The sequence below is a fragment of the Cuculus canorus genome, chromosome 4, assembly GCF_017976375.1.
Source record: "Cuculus canorus isolate bCucCan1 chromosome 4, bCucCan1.pri, whole genome shotgun sequence".
NCBI classification, from domain to species: Eukaryota; Metazoa; Chordata; class Aves; order Cuculiformes; family Cuculidae; genus Cuculus; species Cuculus canorus.
Genome location: NC_071404.1, coordinates 69,755,345 through 69,780,961, shown reverse-complemented (window position 1 = coordinate 69,780,961; position 25,617 = coordinate 69,755,345). Strand labels below are relative to the sequence as shown.

The 25,617-nt window shown below is 35.6% G+C and overlaps 1 protein-coding gene across 6 annotated transcripts in view; it reads left to right on the top strand.

Moving 5' to 3' along the window:
* PCDH10 (protocadherin 10) overlaps positions 1–25,258 on the top strand; it is a 41,263-nt gene extending 16,005 nt beyond the window's left edge. The window contains exons 5-7 of one of the 6 annotated variants that reach the window (XM_054064895.1): positions 10,605–10,700; positions 12,665–12,739; positions 15,081–25,257. In XM_054064895.1, coding sequence (XP_053920870.1) covers positions 10,605–10,700; positions 12,665–12,699 — 131 coding nt within the window. In that variant the 3' untranslated portion in view covers positions 12,700–12,739; positions 15,081–25,257. Of the gene's footprint in view, positions 1–10,604; positions 10,701–12,664; positions 12,740–15,080 lie in introns of all 6 variants that reach the window. The other 5 variants (XM_054064896.1, XM_054064899.1, XM_054064897.1 and 2 more) reach the window with 5 other exon arrangements.
* Positions 25,259–25,617: the final 359 nt, after the last annotated feature.

The following is a 25,617-nucleotide window of genomic DNA, read 5'->3' as shown; positions in this document are numbered from 1 at the left end:
GAGGCAGAGAAGGTGTTGTTGAAAAATCGATGAAAACAAACAGGAAGAAGTCGGTGGATTATGTGTTCCTTTAAGTTTCAGTTTCTAACAAAAGCTAGTAACCAAAGAATGTCTGAAGTTGTGTTAATTGTTAAAAAAGGGTACTAGAAAATCGTGTAAATTAGAGACTTGTAATCTTGTAAATGAGAAACCTTAGCATAGGACATAAAATTGTGACTCAGGATTTTAGGAACAAGGTAGCTGGCGCCTGTCCAGGAGAATTGCACAGAAAGATTGTCAGTGTACTAGAATTTTGATAGAGTGGGTGAGAATTAATCAATAGACTGTATTTGAACTGTCAAAAAAACCCTTAAGTATAGCTTCTGTGTAGCAGAAGAAACTACTAAAGTAAACAAGTGTTGTCACAGGGTAAAGCATTACTGCAACCTCTGTGCTTAAGAGAAAAAACATCATAAAGATAAAGGAACATTTTACCAGAAGTGAAGTTCCCCAAGTGACTGTGTGGAAATCCGTGGAGTTGAAAAAATCAATTATCTAGAAATGAAAGTGAGAAGAAGGAGGTGGTATTTGCAGATGGCACGAAATGGTTTAGGTCAATTGAGTCTCTAACAGACTACGTACGTCACATTGTGCAGGGAAGCATGGTCCAGAAAACCCAGTCTTCTTCTGATCTAACTCGCTCTGGAACTGAAAGCTGCAGAGTAGCATCAGCACAGTTGAATAGCTGAGGGAACTTACTTGCATAAGCTGTGCTGTTAGCGCTTTAGATACAGATGTAAACTGGTAGCATTATGTAGAGCTTTCACTGTTTCGTATGAGTGTATCTGCTCAAGTTTGTGTCTGGTTGGTGATTCCTGCACTGTGTTCCAACGAGTACATTCAGTGCAGAACCTTAGAAAAGATACGTGAGGAAGGCAATGTATATTATCATGAGAAATTTGGACTCTTCTAGAGAAAAAAGACTGTGGAATAATTCCCTGAAAAGTGTCCCCAGATGTACAAAGCCAGCAAGAAGGAAATAAAATGCTGGGTTATAAAAAGGAATTGAATTGAAAAGAAACTACAAAAGTATTACAAAACCTTTATGCAAAACGTATCACTATGTTGCTGTAGCTGGTCTATTCATTCCATAGAAATAGGTAGCATAACGGGAAAAATACTGAAAATGTTTCCGTGCAAAGTCATATCAGAAGCTTGTCACTAATTAATTTAGACAAGCTGTGATAGGGACATGAAGTAAACAGGAGACTGCACGAAAACACAGAAGGTAAGCTGGGTGCTTTCATTTGCTGCTCTCAATAAAAGAGAGCAGCAAGACAGCAAAACAATTGAAGAGCAACCAGGTCATGAACTGACAAGATCATACACATTTGATAAAATGATACACATTTGACACAAATAATACAGTAATCTGTCAAACTTGATTGTGGGGTGTGATTGAAAGCAAAGGCTTAATAGTGGGTATTTGGGTGTTTGTTTCTTTGTTGTTTGAGGTTTAGGTCATTGCATGGATAAGTGAAAACAGCAGCAGCTATATTACAAATTATAATGTAGAAAAAGAAATAAATCCTCATACTTGAAAGAGTTTCTTTATGTTTCAAGTGTTCACTTTATCAGTCTAAGCCATTGGACTTAATCATACACCAGTTTCCACATAAACCTACATATTCTGTATATTATTCTGAGCAGAATACACCAAAAGCGGATAGCTTTATTCTCAAATAACATATTTTCAAGAATATATTCTTTACATATGTTTTAAATATTTATTATCAATACAAATTAGAAAATTGTGGTGGCATCAATAAATTGTAGGTGTTTTGAAGAGTTGTCTTATAGAGTGACTCCAGGATTCTTCTAACTCGCATATTCTTCTTACTGCATAATTTACACTTGCTTCTTCTTGTTCATCACTGCCTTTCTGCAAACAGTTAAGACTTTTTCATAATGACTTGAATGTTGATAAAATATTAAAGAGTTTCTGAACTTGACTGAATAAAATAAAGTAAGTGAAATAACACTGGTGAAGAAAGTAAAATGTAGCTTTTGAGCAATTCCTTTGATTTTAAAAATAGATTCTAACTGTCTCCATCTAATTTTTCATTCAGTGGTGTTTATATTAGCCATTATTTTTACAAGTATTTTTACTGTAGTGACCAGAAACCCTAATCCAAGAACGAAAACGTGTTGTAGCAGAATCTGTATGATATTAATAGAGACTGATCTTCGCAATAAGTACCTGATCAGTCTGATTCTGATCTAGTTCTACTACTTTGGACCAGGTCCTGAGATGGTAATGGTGGGAATAGCATCACTGCGTCCATCTCAGTAGTATTTTGGTCTATAATTGGTGATAAAAAGTAGGTTCCATGGGGTTTCTTTCCGTAGTTGTGGATTGTCCTAGATGTGCTCAAGAGCTTTCTTGAAGTTACGTACTGACATTAGTGATAGAATATTTTCTTCTCCTATTAAGAGATGAGGAAATTTTTTACATATGAAAACAGTCAAATATTGCCATTATACCTTAACTTTCTATGTAGAAATGCTTATTTTGTTCTAAAAAAATTATTTTGGTATGGCTTAATTTACTTTGAAAGCAAGTTAAAATAAATACATAAAGGCACAATTTACTGAATGGAATAACAGTGTTTATACAAAGAGACCTTCTAGAATAATAATTGTGTTCTAAAGTAGCCCCTTAATTAGCTCTGCAATATTTTCTGAACACATGCAAGCATCTTCACTTGATGACCCTGTATCATTAGCATGGTAATTATTTGCAACACCATCAACATATTTTATGTATGAATCAGGATTTTATCCTATTAAATATGGTGTATACATAGAGAATAAAAAAGTTGGTCATTTCCCCAAAGAGCCAACTGCCTAAACAAGGTGAATTAGAAGAGAAAAAAATCCATTTCTTTGGCTTAACTGTTTTGATTTCTGTGATAACGGCTACTTAGTATCAGCACTACCTTTTATAGATGCAACAGGTCTAGGCTCACAGAGTGAAGTGATTTGTGTGAGACTTGTTTGTATCACCCCAAAAAATTTAAAGGTAAGTTTGTCCTCGCTATGCGCCTCAGTTTCGTAGCCTGGAGAGCCAGTGACACACTCTGCGGTTAGAAGAGCAGTGAAGGTCTGTGTAGAGTGAGGGAGATGGGCTTTGGACTGAGGACAAGCCGCTGTGTTTATATTAAAATATAAATTAAGTACAAGGTTATCATTGTACAGAATATTTGTCACCGGCTCAACTTGACCTATACAAGTTGGTTTACAAATAAAATCAAATAGCTCTCAAAAGTCTTTGCAGAGTTGAATTTTTAGGAATTGGACCATCAATTTATTTCAAATAATCTGCCACAGACCTACCAAAAAGGATGGTTTAACTTACAGTCATTATCTATCTCCCTGAATTAGATTACAATGAGTGACCCAGAGGAGAAAAAGTTTGTGTCTTTATACTAGGACAAGAAGTGTCTCACAATCCTTTGATTATTTTTCTAAGGAATAAAAACAAATTCATGTAAATATTTTGGGAGCATTTTGATCTAGTTAGGATCATAAAGGCATGTTTCTGCATGGCAGGATATGTTGTAAAAACATTTTCTGCTAAAGTTTAACATAAATATAAGAAAAGATATTTTAAGCAATAAGTCTTTACTTTTTTGGAAAAGTTTCCAAAAAAAAAGAAAATTACTTTTTTTTGTATATTTAATGAATGAAGATATATTTTCTTTGGTTTTTCTTCATTTAGTTACATCACAGTTCTGTAAATTATTTCTGTAGTTTTATCAGAGCTGTGATAGACATAGCATTACATTTCCATAAACAGAAATAATAGCTATTTTGAATGGGACACTTGATTAATTTTTAAAAAATTATGAGGCCTGTCTACAGTTTTGCTTTTAAAATTAGCCCACTGGCTTTCTAGTATGAATCAGGCAAAGGTGGCAGCTGTCGGATTCCTTGATTAGTCACTTGTAACACAATTCCTGATTTTTCACACATACTTGAAGTAAAAATTCACAGAAGTAAAAGCAAACAAATTAGCACCAATAAGTTGCATTTATATGTTACAGTTCTTGGGGTAAGAAGAAAGCAAATATTGTAATGCTGGATTAAAAGAAAAAGAACAATAAGTTGCATTGAAATGCAATTTTTATTGGTATGAATAAACAAATTATATGTGCATAGTAAAAGTGTTGTTCCTTTGTGAATAGTGCAGTTTTGTGCTCAAAAAGAATGTTAAAATTATGTCTTTCAACTTTAAATCTCATCTGCATAGCTGAATATCTTGCATGTCCTGTCACAGACAGTGGATTTCTTATTGTATATTCAGGAATTTATCTCTGGGACAGGATACAACTCTCCTTTCTGCACAAATGAGAGTGATTTTGTACATGCAAAGTTGCTCAACATAAATGGAGGGCGAGTTGGAAAGCCAACATCTAATAATGCTAAGAAACGTAATTAAATACTTTTTAGAAAAGTGTAATAGAGCATTTCCATTTTTTCTCTATCTGAAATGATAAGAGATTTATTCACTCACACCTCAAGACTGCCACTTCAAAAAAAAAAAAATCCCAAACCTGAAATAAAACTTAAACAATTAATACTAATTAAAATATAATAAAGGGAGAGCAAGACTGTTATGTGTTTTTACTCATTATCGTAGGTACTCTATAATCTTGCATAAACCACTTAGGATGATTCACTGTTTAATGATTATTGCATAACTTCTGAAAGGTATTTTTATCTCACATTCATATCTGGTTGGCATTCTTCATCTGAACGTATTCCTCTTGCACCTATCGCTCAAAGGATAGGATACTTACAGAATGTTATTGCAATAATAGAGGGAAAATGAATAATTGAGAAAGCAAAATTAAGAAGGAATGCATAAGTATGCTTGGCTGCAGCCCAATAGAACCTGTAAATCACATCATTGTTATCAGTTTTTATGAAAATCATGAATATAAGAGAAAGAAGTAAAAAGAATCATTTTAAAGCACAGGTGTTAGCTGTTATATATAAATGCTATTTACTTGAATTATTTTATGTAACTGTGATCTTGCACAGTTAGCAGTACCCTCTACTGTACAAAATACTGATTAAAAAAGTATCCATTTCTAGGTTTACATAGCATCTCTTGTCTTAGATGACTCTAGAGCTTTTAGCAACTACAGTCTAGGAAAATAACTGAAAAAGTTAAAAAAACTGCTATTTGAAAGAAAATGGCATTTTTACTTTGTCTTAAAAATATATCATCTCAGCTATTTGTTTTCTTCTAATATTTGTAAAAGTCTGTATTTGCCAGTTCTGATTGAAGCACATAGAAGTCGTGTGTAGCTAACTGTCTCAGACTGGTGCTATATTTATTCATTTATGTCAATTTAGAGAGTGCTCGTGTCTGCCACGAGTATACCATCTGTGCAGGTGGTTTTTTTAAAATATTGAAATACCATTTTCTGGATTCGTACCCATGGAATATAAAAATGAACCAGCAGAAAGGTTGCTTGAAATTTTAGCAGTGATTTTTGAGATTACTGTGTTATGCTGGTTTAAAATTCCAAAATGCCTCTTGTCCTATAAATTTAAATCCTATGGCAAAAGTAACTTAACCACTTATGGACATGAGCCTCTTTGGAAAGCAATGAAATGTTTGCAGTTAAAATTTTCAAAGGCACTAATGTTATTCATTTTTGATAGGCAAATTCTATTCATTATGAATAAAAGCTGTTCTTAAATGTACAAGCCTCCTTATTGTGACAGTCAGGAGCTGGAGAATGGAATGTGTGCCTAATCTTGGGTCTGTGTGCAGCAAAGTCTTTTCCTCTCTGCTTCCCTCCCTCTGAGGAACTCCTTGGTCTGCACAGCAGAGAAATTTATTCTTGTTTCTATCTCTTTTTTCCTGCACATGATAATTCTGATTTGCCACTGTCATTTCCACTGCTTTAATTTGGAAGGCTTTTTTATTTATCCTTGACCAAAGGAGGAGAAATAGGGAAAGCCTTTTATATAACGCAGTGAATAACCAGTTAAAGAAGGAACTGCATCTATTTATTGTGATTGGGCAGGCACACTATAGGGACCGGTGTTGCTATTTATCTGGCAAGCCTGTAAACAGCTCTATTTGTACACTAGCCACCAAGAAGCCACAGTTTCATGTGAGCAGTAGGGCGACTGCTGCTGGGAAGCAGCTGTCAATACATTGAATTTGTTTTAGAAACATAGCATGGTGAAGTCAGAAGAGTGGAAAATGATGGTTTTGGTACCTTCTTGTAAGACAGGAAGTAAGAGATACAGACAATTAGAATATTATTTTTACCTACAATACCCAGTAAGTTGTCAGAAGAGCTAAATATGATGATAGTAATCAGTGTGGATTCACTGAAAATCCAAACTCTTCTATGATTGTTTCTTTTTTTTCGTAAGATAACGGTCTTTATTGGTTAGAGAAAATATTGTGGAAATGGGGAAGAAAATTTTCACAACTCTCTTCCTAAATTCTACTTGGAAATTATCTGCATGTATGAGTTGCAAGAGTAAATCTGCGTTTTTTGCATATATATGAATATATATATGTCACATGTGTAAATAATGTTTTACGTGACATTTTCACAGGTTATCAGGAGTACTGTGGATTAGAACAAAAAAAAAGTGGATGCAGAGTAGATTCACCAAAGAAGTTACGGGGATTTTAGCAAGTGACCCAAGTCCTCTGACTTTATCTTTTCACCTCCAGCATCATGGCTGCATTCAGCACTGGAAAAGGATTTGTTATGAAACTGCTTGAATGCAATCTTTCTTTATTCATAAGGCACTTTATAGATGCTGATTGATATTGTGGGTTCACCTTATGTCAGAGTAAAGTTCTGTCACTTTGTGACTTTTGTTAGTTTCCTATTTGTGCTTTAAATTGACATCCATCTATGCTCAATTGGAATTTAGATGACAATTGAATGTAGCTGTGGGTATTGATAGGAACTGAGATCTAAAACAGTTCTTGCTTATAAATGAGGTGCAGCAATAACTTTTTTCCTGCTCTACTTGAGATAAGTGCTGTGTGCTTTGTACTTGTGATATTCTTTACGTCCATCTAATCAATTAAACAGGATCCTTCCCAGCACTGGAATGTTATAGTCTGTTCTCTTACACTCTGACGTGCCTTTAGCCTGTGTCAACTAGCTTTCTTCCCTAACAAGTCCTGGATGTGGTGCAGGTGTCACAACATGGGCCAGGGACCATTTCTGAAAGCTGAATATGATCACACTGTATGGCCCCCATATATAATATAATGTGGCTGAGAGATTTTAGTAGCGTGGATATAAATCATTCCATTCTGGTAGTTTTAAGTGACAAAGAGTGATCTTGGGCAAGTTTCACTCATGGATAGAAGCTAAGCCCATGTTTTGAAAGGATTGTGAGAAGTTTATGTGATAAACTTAAGTATGATATCTTGATAAACTAGGAAGGGCTTTCTGAAATGTGACTGTATGCTGCTTTTAAAAACAAATGTTAAGTGCTGCGCTTTAGAAATGGAAAATGTTCACAAAAAGAGAGGGGATGTACCTAGCAGATCCTAATGTCGCCTGATCCCAGCCAGGAGAGAGGTGTGGTGGAAAACACACCATGGCAGAGATAAATTGCATTAGAATACATAGTGTGATGCTAATGTAATACTGCACTGTATGTTACCTACTGTAAGAACAAGTAAATTTAAGTATTTCAGCCCAAACCCAGCATGATTAATTTAGCACTTCGGAAGGCCACCAACCGGAGGCCTGTACATGTTTGCTTTTCCCTTGAATCTATAGGGAACTTAGGCACTTAAGAGCAATTTAGGAAGAATGGTTCATATCCTTCCTCTTCTCCTCAGGTCACTGGAAATTTGGAGTTAGGTTGTAGCCAGCCTTTAGTGTATTCTGCTTTGGGTGACTCTCAAACTGAAGTGTTAATTTTCAGGCTTGTCAGTTTAGAGAGAAGTATATTGAAGATTTCAGAAGAGTGCAATAAAATGGTGAATTTTGAAAAAAAAAATCCATGGAGGAAGAAGAAAATTAGATTGAGGAGAAGAAATGACTGTTGCATACAAATAGATAAGCATTTTTTTTTTATGATAAAAGGAAGGCATCAAGTACTGGTATTACTAAGGATAGTATGGAATTATTAGCTTGCAGCAAACTGAGAAGAACGGGAACTTGCTACTAGAACATGTATGCGATTACAATAAATTGCTGATTGAAAATTTGGAAAAACTCTTAGGGGATATGCTCTGTCATAAATTTGGCATATATCACCAATAATCAAGGGATTATTTAATTTATCTTAATATAATACATAATTAAAACAACTCTTGCAAAATAAAATATTCCAAGATTCTCTGAATATAATGGTAGGGTCATTTATTGTCTTTAGTACTTTTAGGTAGAAAACGCGATTTATTATGGTGCAGAAAGACAAAAATGCTTTTTTCTTCTTCTTCTCACTGTATCTTGTGGGAAAACTGGTTTTGGTGTTTTTATGGTACATTATAGAATACAGCTTAGCACTTTCTGTGCTGCATTGTAGTAACTACAAAGTATCGTTTCTGTAGTAAATAATGGCAACCAGAGATAAATCAAGTCTGACAGGTACTATGCCACTGGGCTGTTCCTGGCAGTGGAAAAAAAGTCAGCATTTAGAACAGAAAATCAAATACACATAAAAGTGTCTTATGTGCCACAGAAAATTTATGACTAAATCCAGGACTTGATTCAAAAGAAAATCCTTCCTAATCATATGTTTAATTTAAAGCACATGTTGATTAAGGTCAGTGCTTAAACTTAAGCCTTTGCTTGAGGATAGTCCTAAACGGAGAGAAATTTCATCTAGTGCTTACATAAACTGAGACTTGGATACTTATTCTTAAGAACTGAAATGCTTTAATGGTTTGTGGTTTGTTTTTGTTTTGTTTATTTTTTTTTTAAACTAGTGGTTCAGCTAAATCCAGGTAGAATTTAAGAGTCAGGGCACTCAATAGCACCAGAGGAACATTATTTCAGTCAGTGTCATGATGTGTCAACTATTTGATCAGGTATCCTTCTTGGCATACAAAAATATTTAAGAAGGCATCTTGCAAACTTTGAAGACATCTTTTAAGTATGTATTTTCTGATCTTGAAATGAAGCTAATAGAAGTGGCGATAGCTGTCAGTCAGAAATCTGGTCAATAAACATTTTTCAAAACAGTCAATCTGTTTAAGTTGTTTATATAGCAGTTATTTGACACTATATTTGTATTTGAAAAGTGGCACTTTTGTACTTAAGTACAAAGGACAAACCTTTTTGCCCATTTGCACGGAGTAGGTAACACTATTTTCTGTGTTCACGAGTTTATTGTCAGTGCAGAATCCATCACTGTCAAATTTTGACTTGGCTGGGAATTACTGTTTCTGGAACCGATTTACATGAATATAAATATGGAAATGCATGCACTTAATGCAAGACAAAAGTAAAGGACAATATATGTGGCTGCTTTGCTTTGTACAAAAGATAACCTTTTGGCAAAATCATCTTTGTTCCAGAAGATGTATTCTCCAAGGGAAGAAAGATTTTAATGGTCTGTGGGTGGTGCTGGTGGGTTTTTTTTTTTTTTTTTTTCTTTAGCAGAAAGTAAGCCTGCTTCCAGAAAAGATTCAGTACAACAATTACTTCAGCATTTTGGCCTACTTTATTTATTCACAGCCTGAAGACCTAATGCTCACATCTTTGTGTCGTTTCACATGAAATCTGGTAATTGTACCCATCAGCCCACATGCTGTTGGTTTATTTTAGAAGCAATATTTATGGGGTTTGGGTTTGCAGATCCCAGAAAGAACTTTCAGTCATACTGAATTCCATGTTTTTATTAGGGATCAATTCTGCCTCGGTGCAGCTTACGTGTTCACATGTAGGAGCTTGTCCTGCTGTCCCTGTCTTATCAGATGCTACAAATGTAGAGACAGAACGTGGTCTCATTTTTACTTAACCCTCTTGGTGGCCTGCGGGAGTCTTCAGACATATACATAAGTACATAAACAACAACCACAAGAGCAAATTGACTCTCTGACATTAAGGAAGAGTTGGCCTTATTTACATATTTATTTATTTATTAATACAAAAGTAAGTATGTTTCATCTTCCTTTTTTTTCAACTATTTGATATAATATAGAGTTAGCAAAACCACATTAATTGTGTAAAATATAATACGGACATCTGGAATGCAAGCTATTTTTTCCAAGTGTGCTCTATAGAGTACAGATTTGAAGCCCCAAATCTCTTAACTAAAGCCTTGAAAGAAAAGAAAAAATAGTTCCCCTTAAACTAATTCATAAGGAAAAGATATATGAGAAAAAGTTTATTTTCATATTTGTGTATCAGAGTTTATCAGACTGGAAAAGACAATCTTTTTTTTTTATAATGCCATTAGTGGAATTTTCATAAAATATTATTAGCAATGCTTTAGAAGACCATCTTTAAGTAGTAGCTCATTTAAAAAAAGAAAAAAAAAAGACTTTATGGATTGCACAAGATACTGAATTAACACCTGCAATGACCGGAATACTTTTTTATCCACAGAACATGGGTGGCAGCAGAGTAATCCCCATCCTACATCCCCCAGCCCCAGCCCCAGCCGTGTGTCTCACCCTTTACCTGGATACACCACTACAAAGGGTGAGGGAGCTATGATAGTTTACTCTGCTTTCCCATTCACTTGTTGACCTTTTTCCAAAAATATTCTTGATGATAGCTGTTCTAGGACTTCAGGTTAACTGAAACAGCTGGTTTATTTCGTACAGTATGTCTTCTACTGCTGCTTCAGTCCTGGTCTCTATTCATTTGGGCTGAGTTACAACAAGAGTGCTGAATTTGCAGCCCGTTGGTGGTCATAGAATTATCCATTCCTAGCACTGTCAAAACCAATGGGACGTAGTGAAGGGCAATATTCCATCTGTTACAGTTAATGTATAAACTGTAAAGCAAACTGTAAAAATATAGAGTTGAAATTAATTATGCTAATTTAAAACCAACATTGCCATAATGTATATTAATATAATTAATTCCTTTTAAAACTATTGTTCACTACAAGTGACAGGTGTTCACTGTAGCATTCACAGCTGGGCTATTTCTGAGTAGAATCCAGGAGATTACAGCCTCCCTTAACCTGTGTAGCAGTTGCAATGTTGCCTGGAGACCACCTGATCTTCATAAACGTGGCATGGTGAGGCACATATTTTTTTATGGGAGACCCACAGGAAAAAAAAAACCTAATGCATTGAGAGCTTTGTATCTGAAAGCCTGTATGAAGACAAATATTACTCGGATATTGTGCTAACTTATACAATTTGGATCTGAAATAGAAAGATGACAGTTTATACACTGGCTTTTCCCCCTGTTCTCCAGTTGCATAGCTTTCTTTTAAGTAAAAGAGAGTTCTTTAAGTTGAAGCATCATCTTTCTCTTAAGTGAAGGGGAATCAGCGATATTTCTGTAACAGCAGCAGCATGCCTGACATTCGATATTCTTTGGAGATTTTATTATCTAGGGGTTCATTTGGATCTTTAGACTACTGGCACTTGGGGGAACTCTGCAGCCATTCTGTTCCACCACATAGAATACTGGGGGAGTTCATGGAGCTTTTAAATAGAGTATAGAATGAAAGTGGCAAAAGTTACGAAAGGTATAGGATGTGTTTTCTTTTGCTGCTTTCGTTTCGTGGAGGGAAGCAGTGGGCCTTCTCGTGGGCCTACTTAGATTAGCTAGCAATATTAAGCAGGAGAAAATTTTTATTCAGAGAGTTTTCCGAGAGTCTTCCAAGTACAGGCAGTCCCTTCTCGGGTTTGCCAAAAGAGGAAAAATATGTGGCTGTATTCCTGGCTGTAAAGTAGTAGTCTGACATCAAGTTTGAATGCAATGGGATGATTCAAAACAGAGTGAAAGAAAGACTTATTAAAAAGACTGGTGCTTTACAGTATTTTCTGTTCATTTCTGATTCATCAGCTAGGAGTAATCATTGCATGTTTTATTTTCTCTTTTCTATTTCTTGTACTAGTGTTTTTCATTTCTTTTTGTGTTCATCTACCACTGATGCCTTTACGTGTCTCTTCAGTCTACACAGAACTAGTTCACTGTGATTGGGAGGCTTACTAATGTGTACTGAGGAACAAATGAATCTTACACAGTTTTCCTGGTTTTATTTCCAGTTTTTGCTGCAATTCCATATAAATTTTATGCCTTAAGCACTCTTACTGTAATACTCAGAATCTTTGTTAAGGTCTTTGGGGAAGGATCAATAGTTACTATAGTACAAATTGTAAGACTTTAAGAATCTCTAAGAATTTTGATTGGAATACTTGTGACTCTAATATCTTGTTCACCTCAAACACTATTAGAATATATGTACAAACAGTGTAATTAACAGAATTATGAAACTGCTTATTATTAAAATCCTCTTTCTAAGTAGTACCTGTAGTCACACAGACTTGAAACTTCCCTATGCACTAGTTTGAGAGTTTGGAACAGGGGAGATGATAAGGATGAGTAAGAGAGCTGTGATCTCAGAGGAGATATTAGGCACCCGATATTATGGTGTTCTTGTTCCAGCTCTTACACTGACTCTGATACTTCCATTTCTGTAGCACTTGCCATCTCTGGATCTCAAAGTGGATTATAAAGAATAGTGATTTAAACCTTCCTGCACCTCTAGGAGATGGGTAAGCAATGTTATTCCCATTTTACAGATGGAGAAATTGTGATACAGAGAGGCTTAGTGTTTCTTATTAAAGCTTATTTGTGAACATACATGCATGCACGCACACAGAGCCAGAAGCAGATGTCAGAACTTTCATTGCCCTCTGTTTTAATTTAAGTCCATCCTCCTTTCCATTTAACCTCTCTGATTTATATTCCCCATCTGTAAAAAGACGGAAAATGGTATAGACATGGAGAGATTTTCTTGAACATAAAATTCTCCACAAATACAGAAGAAAATCCCATAGAGGATGAAAGTTGCCTTTGAAATCCAGTGCATTTTATGTGTTCGCAGAGGATATTTTGGGATTTGGGACAAGGATTTTTGTAGGTAGGGAGAGTTGTAGGTGTTCGACATCCATTGTGTAGTATTTAGTTATTGCTATAAAGTAGGCTGATTCTTTTGTAATACAGGCATATTAACTGAAGTTTAAGAATTAAGGAAGGCACCAGCTTACATGACAAAGGAACGAGACACAGCCAGTAACTCAGTTTCTGTATTATCTGAAAGAATAGTGTAAACTGGTTTTGCTGTGCACCTCAAGTGCCATGTCAACAGTGCTAATGCACTGTGTCAGACCAGGGTAGAAGGACAGTGAAAGGACTGCTTGAAAGCAGCAGTTGCCCCAGCTGCATACCTGTATAGATTTATCCCACAAAAGTCCTCCTGTGTCTGCACTCCAGCATGTGTTCCTCAGTGGCAGGCAGCAATCTATATTTCTATGCTTATATATTTACAAGAGAACTGAAGTTGTTAGCGAACTTCTGGAAGAAAGTTTTGAAGATCAAATATAAGTCTTGCTATTGTTATTACTGTTACTGGAATGATTGTTTCCTGTAATATTTAAAAAGATATTTTAAAAGATGTCTAGAAACTTGATTGATCTGATCATATTCTTCATCAAGACTTTCTACATGAATCATAGGATTCTGATCTGACTAATCTTAGCTAAAATGTCAAAAAAAACCCCAAACTTGCAGAAGCTTTTAAAAATCCTTTCTAATTCTGCTGCTAATTTTCTACAAAAGTGACACATTTCAAACACACTATACTAGATGTTTTAATTTTAATGTTAATAATGCATCTGGCAATTGTTTGTATGTTGGACAGATAGCTTATAAATAAATGTTTTTCACACTTTTTTGCACGCATCCTATGACATAGGCAGGCTAGATTAGGCAAACACACCATACCTATCCAAACATTTTCCTGTAAGTAACCTAACTTCCCTGTGACACAGTAGATACATTTTATATGTTTACTGGTGAATGTATATACTGAATAAATATGGTTAATGTATATATTTATGTTAAATGGAATGGAGACTGGATGGTTTTGTGTGTCAGCATGAAAGCATCAACATGTATATATGGATGGCATGATTCAAAGATTCATTCTAAAGTTAAAATTCCTTTTTGTTTTAACACTTCATGCACAGAAATATACTGATTTTCAGGTAGGGATTTAGGAGGTTTGGAGCTAAAGTAAAACCTGATTTTATTGTAACAAGCTTTACTAAACAATAATAATGATGATGACGGTACTTCAGCAAGTGAGTTAGTTCTTTGTCGCAGCTTCATGTGTGACGGAGATCAGAGTTTAACCCAGGATCTTTCTGAAAGCTAGTGCAAATCATTTGTTACCTTTGCTCCCAATTACAGTTAAAATAGCCAGTGTCTTGAGGTAATACAGCTATTGCAACTGGTGGATTAGGATATGGGTTTGCTAATGCATTGACCTTCTTCATCTGTGTAACACGAGTTAATTTCCAGCCTGACAGTAAGTGCTGAAATCTGAATTGTAACACTAATGCACCGTTTTTTCATCTCCATCAAACCAGACTAAAGTGTCGCTTGGTGATGAGGATAATGGTTCACTTTGAAAGAAAAGGAAAACCAGCTTCTGAATCTTTGAAGTATTCTCGATCTTGCTTCAAATAATGAGATGAATAAGGAAAAAATAAGCTTGGAAATTCCAATAATATTGAACCTGCGAGTGTGACTATTTGCCTTTTTCTTACACTGATTCTGTATAGGCACATTGGAATACTTGCCATGACGCGTTAGACATGATAATAATACAGCATGTGAAGTTTGGTTTTCAGGCTATCAAGCCTCAAAAAGTCTTTTCTCTGAAAAGTGAATCAACATTAACCTGTTTGCTACGGTGGGAATTTTAAGTGACAGTTTGTGACAAGTTTTGCTTGTTTCTCTGCACTCTAAGAGATACTAAACCTAACAACTGTTGGAGACCGATTTTTAATTTTTTTTTCTCTCAGAAGTGTCTTTCTTTCTTTCCTGCAGCACGGAAAAGGATATGCTAGTCACTTCTACAGGACTTACCTGAAGCAGCATGATTTGCACAAAAGTCGACCAACAAAAAGCATCAACTTTCAACTTCATTATCTTGGCCATCCAGTTCTGTGTAACTGAAGGATTTGTGTGCTGTTGGAGACATCATGGCCAACAATAGGACCTAATTGCTCTCAGCAGGCCTGAGAAATGAGTTGAAATGTGTAGAACTGTAGAAACTTCAGAGGCAACTGATCTTGCCTCTCTGATCAGTGTGTGCCTGTTTACAGCACTATATATCTTTCTCTCTCCAAAATGTCACTGAGCCCTTTAGATGTTTATATTCACCACAAGAAGCCAATCGTACGGATAAAAGAAATGTGCATTATAAATGCAATATCACTGTTTTAAACTTGACTGTTTTATATTATTTTTGTGTGATCAAGTGTTCCCCAAACTATTCCAACTTTACAAGAGAGATTGTGATCATGTTCTTTTCACATGTGGGTCATAAAAATGTTGTTAATCTGAAGGCCCGCAAAATTATCAAAGACATTCTGTAGTTTATACACCGTGTTGCAAAGTGTTTACTGTACTATTTCAAAGCTTCTAAATAAATATAAAATATATATATATTATATTATATATAATTTTCCGAAAAACGTGGTACAACTTAGTTGATTTTTAATGGATTCATACAGTCTACACCATACACTAAAATGAGAAGGTAATTCAGGGTTCCTAAGCTATCCTTGGTAAAAACAAAAATAAAATAAACCTTTACTAGTACTTCCCCGATATTCATAATGCGGTCAATCCTGTTTTTCCTGTTTAAAAAAAAAAAAAAAAAAAAGCTGTAAGCAACAACATTTTGTCTAAAAGCTGTAACGAATTTTCAATGCCAAAGATGCAGCTGTCAATATTACCAGAATGAGCGCTATGTACTATCAGAGGTATAAACCACTCTCCATTATTTTGATTATATTTCTATGGTTTTTAATTTGGAATCACAGAATCTTTTATAAGGCTCTATAAACTCACCTGTATATGTTGTTAAAAAGAACACTGGGTGTCTGTACATTTTGCAATGTAAGATATAATGTAAGTGAAGTTAAGTATTTTAAGAAAATCATCCCAGACTCATAAGTATACATACATACATACATACACACACACGCAAACACACATGCACATCTCTCTGACGTAGTTTTGTGAAACTATACCAATATATTGCCTAAAAATATTTCTCTTGTGGCTAGGAATAGTTGTTGATAGAATTCAAATTACCGAGGCAAAGCATATGCCAAACTATTGACTCTTTTATCACAAAGGAGATTTGAAATTAGGAACATGGCACATTCTCAGCTGACCTTTCTTCCACTGGAGCTAAAAAGGGGTTGGCTATACCATCTTTGTTGGGAAAAGGATTAAACCCTTCCATATAATCTTTATGTTCTGTAATAATTCTGTGGTCTGAAACAGTATCTTAGAGCGTTTCTTTTCTATGAAATATTGAAAAAGGTAAACTTTCGAGGATAAAGTTTAAAATTACTTTCATGTCCATGGAGTTTAAGTACCATTTACTAAATGTAAAAATCTAGTAAAATGTTTTTTTCTTTTTTTTTCTTTTTGTATTGTGTTTTTTTTTCCCCGCTGTATCTCAATATGTCAAATATTGAAAACAAATTAGAGAACACTGTGTTATCAACGAATGTCTAACCAAATCTGAACAAATTCCTAGCGATGATTCAATATTAAGACAAGAGAAAAACCTCTAATTGATTTAAGTGGAATTTGTATCATGCCATTTTATAGAAATTCTGATATCCCCACCAATGCTGCCGGAGAATGAATGTGTGAGAAGCTGATTTTAGCCACTGCTATGTCATAATAGTTTGAGTTTCTCCCTTTTGTTATTTTATATATATATATAGACAGTTTCTATTAGATAGGAGTATGTAAATCATCTGTACAGAAACCATCCTGCTATGAATCCAAACAAAGCTTCCGATCAATTTGTGAGAGTTTGTTGTACAAATGGCTACTGGACCGAACCCTGAAGTTATTAATTTAATACTCCGAACAACAACAGCAAAAAACCGCTTATTGAACATTTTTAATGTGTACATTTAGCACATTTGTATACCTACAAATATTTTGTAGGATCCTTTTTAAATGTGTACATTATACAAAAAATCAAAAACAGCACCAATAGCTATTGGTTTGAGCAAACACAACAGGGAAGTGTTTCTCTAGCTGTAGGTAGTGGGACTTTTAGTCACCTACATGCTTCGTTAATTTTATTACAAAAAGCAATGAAATATAGGACAAATATTTCATTCAAATGAGGGGTTTTTTAAGTCTTGTTTCTGGTTTTAAATCAAGAAAGTGCTTGCCCTTCTTAGAACTATTTTTTCCTTTATTTCCATGTATCTTTTTAATATTGGACATATACTGTAAATTAAGGTTGTTTTTAGACTTTGGGAGGAAAAGGAGATATTTTTCCTTTCTATTTCATGGACAGTTGTAGTGTTTTTATTCAATGAAATTGCCTTCATATTTTTCATGCCAGTTTTTCTGAAAAAATTAACCTTACTATATACCCCATACCCCGCCATTCATTTCAGTAACTGAACTCTTTCCATGAACTATGTATGTGATATACATATCCATTTCTTTTCTTTTTTTTTTTTTTTTTTAATGTTAAATAATGTCAACATCAGTCCATCCAGTCACAGAAATCCTTTTGATTTCATTGGGGGAGTACCAGAGGGAATCATGACAGGAAGCAGAACTGTTGAGGAAAAGAAAGTTTTTAGGTACTACGGCCTGGGCTCCCAAGATAAAGATATAGCTTTTGCCGATTCCACTAGCTCATTGTGAATCTCAGTCTGATAACATTTGACAACGCAAGCTTTAGGACACATTAAGAAGCAGTGCATAGCTGCTGTGTCCCTAAAGGAGTACTAAGAAACGTATTTGGCACCACGGAAGCTCAATTTCTTCCATGTTTCTTTGTTTTAGTGGGGAAGATACCTGTTGCATCCAGCCAGCTCCCACTGACATTGACTTGTTCAGCATCTCCCATATATTTCATCATGCCACTAGGTGCCTATCTGCAGTGATAGGTATGTAAATGCCTTTAAACATTAGCTTTTGTATTTGCCTCTTCCTTTAAGCATATGTGATGCAAATGTCTAAGGACTCTGATTTGCATATTGGACGCAAAAGTAAACTGAAGCGGTGAGAAAATGTTTAGATTGGATGTTGAGGTTCTGAGATCTTCATTAAATGCTTTTAAAAATAGTTCAAAAACTGCCTGTCAGGGATGATATAAGTGTACTTAAACTTGCCTCAGAGAAAAAGCACGGGCTAGACTCTCAGTCCTGTTGTTCTGTAATTCCTACTAGGGCATGCTAAGTGTTGGAGGATGTGATCTGTACACAGCTGTAGGGATAAGAAAGTTTTATCCTTCAGTTAGGTATCAAAGCAATAGTTAATGTTAAATTTACAATTTATGAGCATAATAGAACAAGCTGTCTGTGTGAAGAAGTGTCTTTGGAGTAAATTAGAGTTCCAGCACAGAAGACAGGATCTTATAAAAGGTAACAAACTGGAAACAGATCTGTAAACATTTTTTTAGTTTGAAAAAAAAATATTGGTATATATATATATATATATATATAACAATGGATTTCTAAGCAGCTTGCCTATTAGATTTCTTCCAAACCAGACTTTAGTTTCTTCCAGATGGATTCTTACAGAACTTAGAAACACTGAAATATTTCACTACTTGAAAGAAAATTTGAGTTATTTAATGCAAGTTTTTACAAAGCTGCCTATTGAGAAAAATAAGAAAAAGAAAAGAGATATTTCCATTAATACATTCTCAGCTGATTTGAAAAAGATATAGTAATTTTTCATCAGTATCGTTGCAAAATTAAGTGGAACGACAATGAACAGATAAACACAATTTGTAAAGATTGTGCTTCCTGCATTATAGTCACTTATAGGGGGGTTGGGAAGGAGGAGATATGTGTGTTTGTGTGTGTGTGTGTATGATTATAGTTCAAGTTCTGGTAAGTTGCCACTGGATTTTTTTCTTATGGGAGTACACTCCTATTAGTAAATGCAAACAGAAGCGCACATGTGATACTACAAAGTTAGACTCGTTCCTTAGTGTAGAATGGAGTTTTGCAGTCAAGATCTGAATTCAGCCCCTTCTTTGTGCATTATACCTACAACCAAGCACACATGTCACTATTTGACTTTCCAAATATTACCTGCTCATAGTGGGCTTCTTTTTTTTCAGTACTATCATTCCTCAGGGTAACGGGTGGATAAATAGATAGTCTTCCTAGGCTGATAAATTGTCATTGCAGTTTTGCAACACTATTACATATTTGTATGTCTTACATGGAGAAAACCAATCATATCCTGCCATTGTTCCATGTTAAAGTCTGGAGTTTTGTGGCATTCGGACTTTTGAATTAAAATTTATACAAAGTCATAGGGGTCAAAATTAGCATCTTTGATAGACATCTAGTTATTACAATTTGATTACAAAACATTGGCATCAGATATTTATAAAGAACAGAATGCTATTTATTCTATTTGAAGTAATGTAAAAGACAGCCAGTAAGATTTTATTATAATATTAAGCTATGAGAAATTCTGAAACTGTGAGTTAAATCCATTGCACTGATCCCTACAATCAGAGCTCAAATTATTTTTAAAGAGCTCCTTCATTTTCTTGTCTTTAATCTGCTAATCTGTATTGGTATGAAATGGATACATATATATATATAAACAAATGCATCCATTAAAATCCATTGTTGAGCATCTGTGGTTTTGTAGATATCCTCATATGTAAGAAATGAGCAAGAACTAACTTGGACAGCTTTCTTTAATTGAAATGGTTTTTGAATTTGAATTTGTTAATAAAGTTCATGATATTGACAGACATCAGGAAAAAACTGTTTATGTGGGTTAGTTCTCCAGAAGGCAAATGCTTCATTTAGGAAGCATCCTTTAAAACATGTGTAAATGTGAGTGCTGGAAATCTTGCTGAGTCAAGATGAAACCTACTGTGCTAAAGCTTTCTTGTTCACTGTGTCAGCACTAATTAAAGCATCCTCTGGATGTTAACCACCTAAGCCAATCAGAAGATATCAAAAATGGCAAACAGGATTGAGATATCATTTACCATACTTACTAAAGAGAGCTGAAGGTAAATAGGTGAATATAGACTAAAATATTTATGTGTATTATATAATATGGAGAAGTCAGTCAAGCAAAACAAACATTTAATGAAAGTACGCATCCAAATACATGCAGTTCAAAGATTAAAGTTCATCAAATGCTCAAATTAAAGGTGTGTTTTCTATAACTCGTTTTTAAGTTTCACTGACAGCAGAGAGTAATGTATTGTAAAACAAAGCCTTACGACAACGTGGTGAAGGGAATGTAACCAAACCAACCTTAAGCTTTAGAAGTCTTGGATCCCAACATTCAGGTTGCAAAACTGAACTGATTTTCATATGCATCAGAGCCTAATTCCATTAAAGGCAATGGCCCAAGTGACAGTGATTTGAAGGAGAGCAGAAGGAAGTTTTCATTTCTTTCGTTATGCACATGCATTTTTAAGCAAGAGCAGCGTACAATAAAATTATTTGACATAGAAAAAGGGAAACTTCGCAAGCTCTGCTTTTAACAAGCTACACAATCAGTTTTGGAAATTTGGACGTGGCTGTGTATCAGTTTAAGAGAGACACACTTCTAATAATTTTAAAGCAAAATAAAACAATGGATTAAATGATAGCACTGTTCAGCTTTTCTAAGGAGAGAAAGAAATGCAGTTCTGAGCAGATATATTCATGCTTTTACTATGCAGAAAGGCAGAGAATTAAAAGTTAATTGGAGCAGAGTATTCTTACACTACCATAGCTAGTGGCTGAAATTGTAAGCAAAGCAAGAAAATAAAATACCAACCTCAACAATGAATGTTTTGGAAAGTTGTGCTTTGGAAGACATCAGACAGATCCTAAGCACATTATATCCTTTCAGACCTAAACCGAAACTTATTATCTTTTCTGGTCTAACTTTTACTTGGAGTAGAAAAGCAGTCCTCTGAAGGGTTTGTGTGCTCACCTTTGTGTTTGGGAAATATTCCCATTTCATGTGAACAGGATAGAGAAAAGACCTATATGAAGTCTAACGTCAAAATGCTCTAGTAATTCCATCTCCACCACTGCAGCTTTTCTAGACAGGTATCAGAAAAATTTAGGGCAGAAACTTTATGGGTTGCTGACAGAAGAGCAGTGTTCCTCTGTGAAAAAGAGAGAGAGAAAAAAAAAGAGAACATTCCCTGATTTTCTGAGTCTCGCAGATGACATTGGTACTTAAATAGCTCTTTGTTCAGGAATAAATATCACAAAAGAGAAAGATTTCACCATGAGGGCAATATATTTGTTGTTGCTTATGCTATCTCCAAAAAAATGATGAATGCAAGCAAACATTCTCCTGCTGAGACCCCTGAAGATGAGGCTAAATTATGCCCGTGGAGCTTATGGCCATTTAGTTTTCGTAAGAGGCTTGCTTTGATTTATATGCTGACTGTCAACAAAGAAAGAGAAGTGAGACAGAGTGCTGGAAGTAAAAGATAGTTAATTAATATAATCAAGGGAGAAAATGCAATATACCTTGTAATGATATCATTAAATTTCACTGAGTTTCTGGAAACAATCTGTTAAAAAGCAAACAAACAAACAAACAAAACCCCCAAAATAAAAAACAAATCCACTCCTTGACATGCCAAGTACACATTTAAATTAGATCAGTCCCAGCTGAGTTGAAAAATAATGGCATGGGAGGTAGCTTATTCTTTCTTACAACTGTTTCCAGGGGACAGTGGAGTTCAGCCCTGGCTTCCAGCACCTCCCTTCGAATAGGGCTGGGCTGAGGCTGAGACGGGTGTCTAGCAGACGGGCAGGGGTCAGGATCAGTCCTGGTGCTTGATCCAGGGCCAGACCGAGACTCGGGACAGTGGCCCACCCCAAAGAACATCAGGGAGCCTCTCCCCACAGCCCCTGGTGGGATAGGGCCACCCTTTGCTGTGCTGCTGCTGGGCCAGTTCCCAGCCCACTAAAATCATCCGCCCAGGAGGGTTTCTCACCCTGTTGTGAAAACTTAACAATTTACAGACTTCCTTCCCAGATATATTATTATATTCTGCTTCAAATACTATTTTTTAGTGAGTGTTACTTCATTGTGGTGTTTACTATTTATGTCAGCTAGTTTTTTGGGGGCTGCTGGCATTGCTTGTAGTTAAGTAATAGACTTTCCAGCCTAACTTTTAAATTATGCCTTTATAGTCACAGGTGGAATGCAATTAGCCTTTGTCATATAGAAATTCATGTTAAGGTTTCTGGGTTTAATTTTGCTCCTTTAATTGTGCTCCTTTAATTCCTGTTGTCAATTCATGTGTGACAACACAGGAATTAATTTCATTTTGTTATTAATTAAGTAAAATTTTACTTTATTTAGTAAATCTGATCCAAGGAGTACCACTTATCCAGAAAAAAATCTTCAGGCAAAAGCATATAATTTACCTTTTGTCTTTCTAATGTACATTGTTACCAGACCTTTACTGTTCAGGGAGAAGGATGTGAAATGCAGTAACAGAAAAATATTTGAATGATGCTTTACTGGATTGGGGAAATCTATTTCCTGTTTTCACTCTATGCCGGGTAAACTGGAAACCACCTCTTGCATACAAACTTGTCGAGTGTTTAATTCTTCATTTGCAGAGTGAAATCTACAGCTTCACTGAACATGCTGCTAATATTCACAGATCTAAAGCTTCAGGAAAAAAACAAACCCAAAAATCTGTCTTACTGTTCTCATCCAAAAAAATAACCTTGAGCACTGGAAAATCTATTTGTAGCTGGAAATGAAGAAACCCAAACATTTAGTTCAAAGTTAGATTTCTATTCACCGCTGTTCCACATGCTTTCTATCCTTTATTCGTTAGCAAAATATACTGCAGTGTTATGACAGAGGTCTGGATCACTGTCCTTATTTTGCTGAAGCTTAATTAAGAAATTACATAATGCCATTTATTGTAGAGGTGGGAATAACACCTAGTTCCTAAATCAAAATAACAAGAAAAAAAACACCACCACAACAGTCATTAGAATATAAAATTATGTAAAACTACATGGGTGCTACAATACTGATATCTCCCTGCATGCAGGTTAATGAGCTAACTAGTAGTCTAGAGAGCAATATGTAATCTGGTGCCCTTGGTCTCTCTGTCAAAGGAACATATAATTATTCTTTTCAAATTGGGATGGCTTCAAAGAGAAAAATGAAGACATCATCATCTTTCCACTCAGAGCCTAAAGCCTTTTGGATACGATGATTGGGGAGGGTTGGGAAAAGCAAATTTGGTTTAGATCCCATCATAAAAAAAGAAGCATTTGTTCTCAGTGGCCAACATCATGGACAAATATTGTGATCTGTATGGTGTAAAAAAAAAAAGGGCCTCTATAAGCATATGCTTCTCTGGTAGCTTTCTGTTCAATACATGTCTTCCCAGAACACTTAAAAATAGGATCCTGGTTTGTTGAGGTGTTTATTAAGATGTTGAACACTAAGTACCGGAGCAGATAGCATGGCTCTTGGAATATTTTTTCAGAGTGTGAGAAAACCATATTCAGTTTTCTCCATCTCAGATGTTTTCTGCATCCACAGCCAGCTGAGTTTCTAAACAGCAAGTTAGAGGATAATCTCCTGTTTTGCTGTTCCAGCCTACAAAAGTACTTAAATATTTCTTGGTGCAGGAACTAGGCACATGTGCCACCTTCTATACCTAATCACTGATTAAATATAGACTCATTTGCTCGCTCTCCAGTGAGTATTTGGTATTGCGTAAAAAAATTTGTTCGGTAGGTGTTTGTTTGTGACACATGGAGTGACCCTAGGTGCGTTGCAGAACCATTAGAGAGCTTGCCCTCTTGCCAAAGGGAGCAAACCACTCCTGACATATTAGTCACATAGATGAATGTATTACCAGAAAATACTCATATGTAACGGCTGTAAGGGCACTCTAAAAGTCTTATAGTAGCAGAATATATTACTGGGAAGGGCTTACCGGGTATTTACTCGGCAGATGCTGAAAAGTTCAGAGACTCTGGACAACTGGATAAATTTCCAGAAGGTTAAGTTTTCCCTAGGTCATCCTATAGATAACAACAGAATTAGGGTACCACTTAATTTGGGAATCTAATTCACCGTTTCTCTGGAATAAGTACCCACACACTGGAAAGACACAGAGGAAAAAATAAAACAAGAATGTGGCTTCCAGAATTGCTGGTATAAAAAGAGGGTTTGCCCACCCCTCTGACTTCCTTGGACTACTTCGATGCCCTCAGATATCCCGGGGCTGCATCTCACCATGGTTCCCCTCACCAGGCCTGATGCTGACCTCCACTCGTGGGTCAATGTTCCAGCCCTTCCTTGGCACAGCTTTGTGCCCAGGGAGGTGCTTAATGCCAAGGGCTGTGGCTGTCCCTGGCTGCTCTCTGCCTGCCCTGCTTCTGGCTGGACCAGTGGAATGGGATCTGCCATGACGTTCCCAGACACCCCCTAGCTCCTCAGCACCCTGACACTGGGAGGTCATTGTACTTTGAATGTCATTACTAATACATGTTTACCCAACATTTTTTTACAGACTGTATTAATGCCAGACACAATGTGTTGTAAAAAAGAGATCCCAAAGATGATGGGAAAAGGAATCATTCATTTTGAGATGGAGCTTTGTTTCAATAATTTTATTTCCTTGATGTTGTTATTGTAAAATACTAGAGTATTTAGATTGCAGAATAATAGTGGTTTCAAATAAATCAAACAAGAACGTTTCCTGAGCATATCTTGTCACTAATGTTACTCAAGGTCCTTGTTTTATTTTCTTGGTCTTGGTTTGCTTTACAAGGAAAAACCTTTCACCTATAACAATTCCATCTCTCCATCTTTCCCCAATCTCCTCACCCTCCAAGATACTTTAATTGACCTGACAGTATCTTGAAGAAATAAGATAATGAGAGAAACTGTAGGAGACAATTTTTGTAAACTTGTTGCTGTGCGAGTAAATTCTGGTTCAGTCTAAATAAACCAAGGAGAATAAAGGTAGGTTTTTAGCCTCCTATGTATCTATGTAATTCTATTCTATTACAGGCAAATACCTTGCCCTGCCAGATCCATTGTAAAGAATGTAAACTGATCCATTAATCAAAATACCAAACATCTATGAGGAACTACAATTTTATAGTCGAGTGAATATACATAAATATTCAATAAACACAAACGGAATTAAAAAGTGAGATATGAGGCTGTCCTTCTCAAAGTCACAGCACAGAACTCATGATTTAGAGAAGAAATGAGGTAATATAAAAGGGTATCCAAATTAATCGCTCCGTACTCCTGATATAAGCAGATTATACTGGAAGTTTCTTAGTTTTTCAGCAGACTATATTGCTTCCAGACTATA